The sequence below is a fragment of the Benincasa hispida genome, chromosome 12 (assembly GCF_009727055.1).
Source record: "Benincasa hispida cultivar B227 chromosome 12, ASM972705v1, whole genome shotgun sequence".
NCBI classification, from domain to species: Eukaryota; Viridiplantae; Streptophyta; class Magnoliopsida; order Cucurbitales; family Cucurbitaceae; genus Benincasa; species Benincasa hispida.
In genome coordinates, this window is record NC_052360.1 from 25,873,089 (window position 1) to 25,874,723 (window position 1,635).

Here is a 1,635-nt window from a genome sequence, read left to right on the forward strand (position 1 = left end):
ATTAAATAGCTTTGAAGCTTAGAACCAGTCCTCAAAATCCCCTCTGGATTTTTGCAAATAACAAGGTTGGTTTAGTTATGTGCCTATTTTATTTTATTTTATTTTATTTTATTTTTAATTATGCCAAAACGAGCCTGATAAAGAAATAAATGGAAAACAAGAAACTCTTAATTTTTTTATTATCTACTTTTTATAAATCTTTTCAAAATCTAAACTAAACTTCTTTTTTTAAAAAAAAAAAAATTATAAAAAGAAAATAAGCACAATTTTAGAAAAGAAAAATATTTAGTGCTCCCAATTAAAAATTTACATATGTCACTTTTTTATTTTAAAAGTGATTAAAAATAGGATTGTTTTTAAATGTAGAAAAATAAATTAAAATATTTACAAAATATATCAAAATTTTAGAACTAGATATTGATAGAAAGCATCTATCATTGATAATTCGAAAATTTTACCATATCTTATAAATATTTTCAACAGTTTTACCATTTCGCTAAAAAAATATCTTTTATCCTATATAGGAAAGGAGAGTACTCTCTCACTTAAAAGTTCAAACCACTATTCAACTCTCTCTTTTCAAACACAGCCATTTTTTTAAAGCTTTCAATATCTCAAAGAACAAGTCTTTCTTCAAAATAAATAAATAATAATAATAACAATAATAAAATAATCCCCCTTTGGATTTTTGCCAAGTACCAACCTCTATATATAAACTCTCCTCCTCTCTTTCTCAAACCCAATTCCCCTTTATCTCTTTCCCTATTAAAAAACATCTATTCTTTATCCTCTCTCGTATCCAATTTTCCCTATTGAAATGGATATCATTGTTGCTACCCGATCAGCTCAAAGCTTGAGGAGGCTATGGAGAAGAAAAAGATACCAAAGGTTGGGAAGTGACAGTACTGGCCCCACAAGATCGAGGAGCTTTCGGGTCGGTCGGATGAGACGACGAGTAGCTCCGAAACATCGGTTGAAAATGTCGTCGCCATTGAAAGTTCTAGCGAAGATTCACGACGCTTATGTCGACATGATGATGAGGTTTGCCAACAGTGTGGGGAATATGTATGCCATTGGAGCCTTTGGAAATAGGAAGAGGATACCAAAACCTCAAAATCAAGTTCCTCTTGTTTCTTGTAGTGGGGAGCAAGTTGATGCTAAGTTGGTCTTGGAAATTTATAACAAACTTGCTGCTTCCAAGAACAACTCCACTACTGCTGCTGCTAATTTTTGAAACTATATAATATATCCTAATTTAAACTTATGATGTATAGTTTTGATTGAAATAAGGTTGTTTTTTGGGGTTTTGGTTTTTGATGTCTTGCTTTTAACATAGACCCACAAGAAGAAAAGGGATTTGCTAGAAGCTTTTATATATACTAAAAGATGATTCTCTTGGGAATGAAATGCAAGTCAATTATAAGTTCAATTTTTATGATACCCTTTTAATTCTATTGAAGATCAAGGAGAATTCTTTGTTTTATATCACTACAAAAATTCCTCTCTCCCCATGGCTGAAAGCGTAGAGAAAAGTCCAAAAATTGTCGGAAATTTTTTTTGGTTGTTGGGAGAAATGCCGGCGCACCAATGTTAAAGCATCTGGAAAAACGATTTGTCTACCATGTTGCAATTAGG

General features: G+C 31.4%; 1 protein-coding gene across 1 annotated transcript; it reads left to right on the forward strand.

Annotated features, from left to right (window-relative positions):
- Positions 1–817: 817 nt before the first annotated feature.
- LOC120067468 lies at positions 818–1,234 on the forward strand. The gene has a single exon (XM_039019028.1). It carries the CDS (start codon positions 818–820, stop codon positions 1,232–1,234), a length of 417 nt encoding a protein of 138 aa, XP_038874956.1.
- The last annotated feature ends 401 nt before the right edge of the window (positions 1,235–1,635 follow it).

Bases quoted from the DNA above. Each gene is read 5' to 3' on its own strand.
- LOC120067468 (XM_039019028.1), top strand. From the start codon at position 818: ATGGATATCATTGTTGCTACCCGATCAGCTCAAAGCTTGAGGAGGCTA.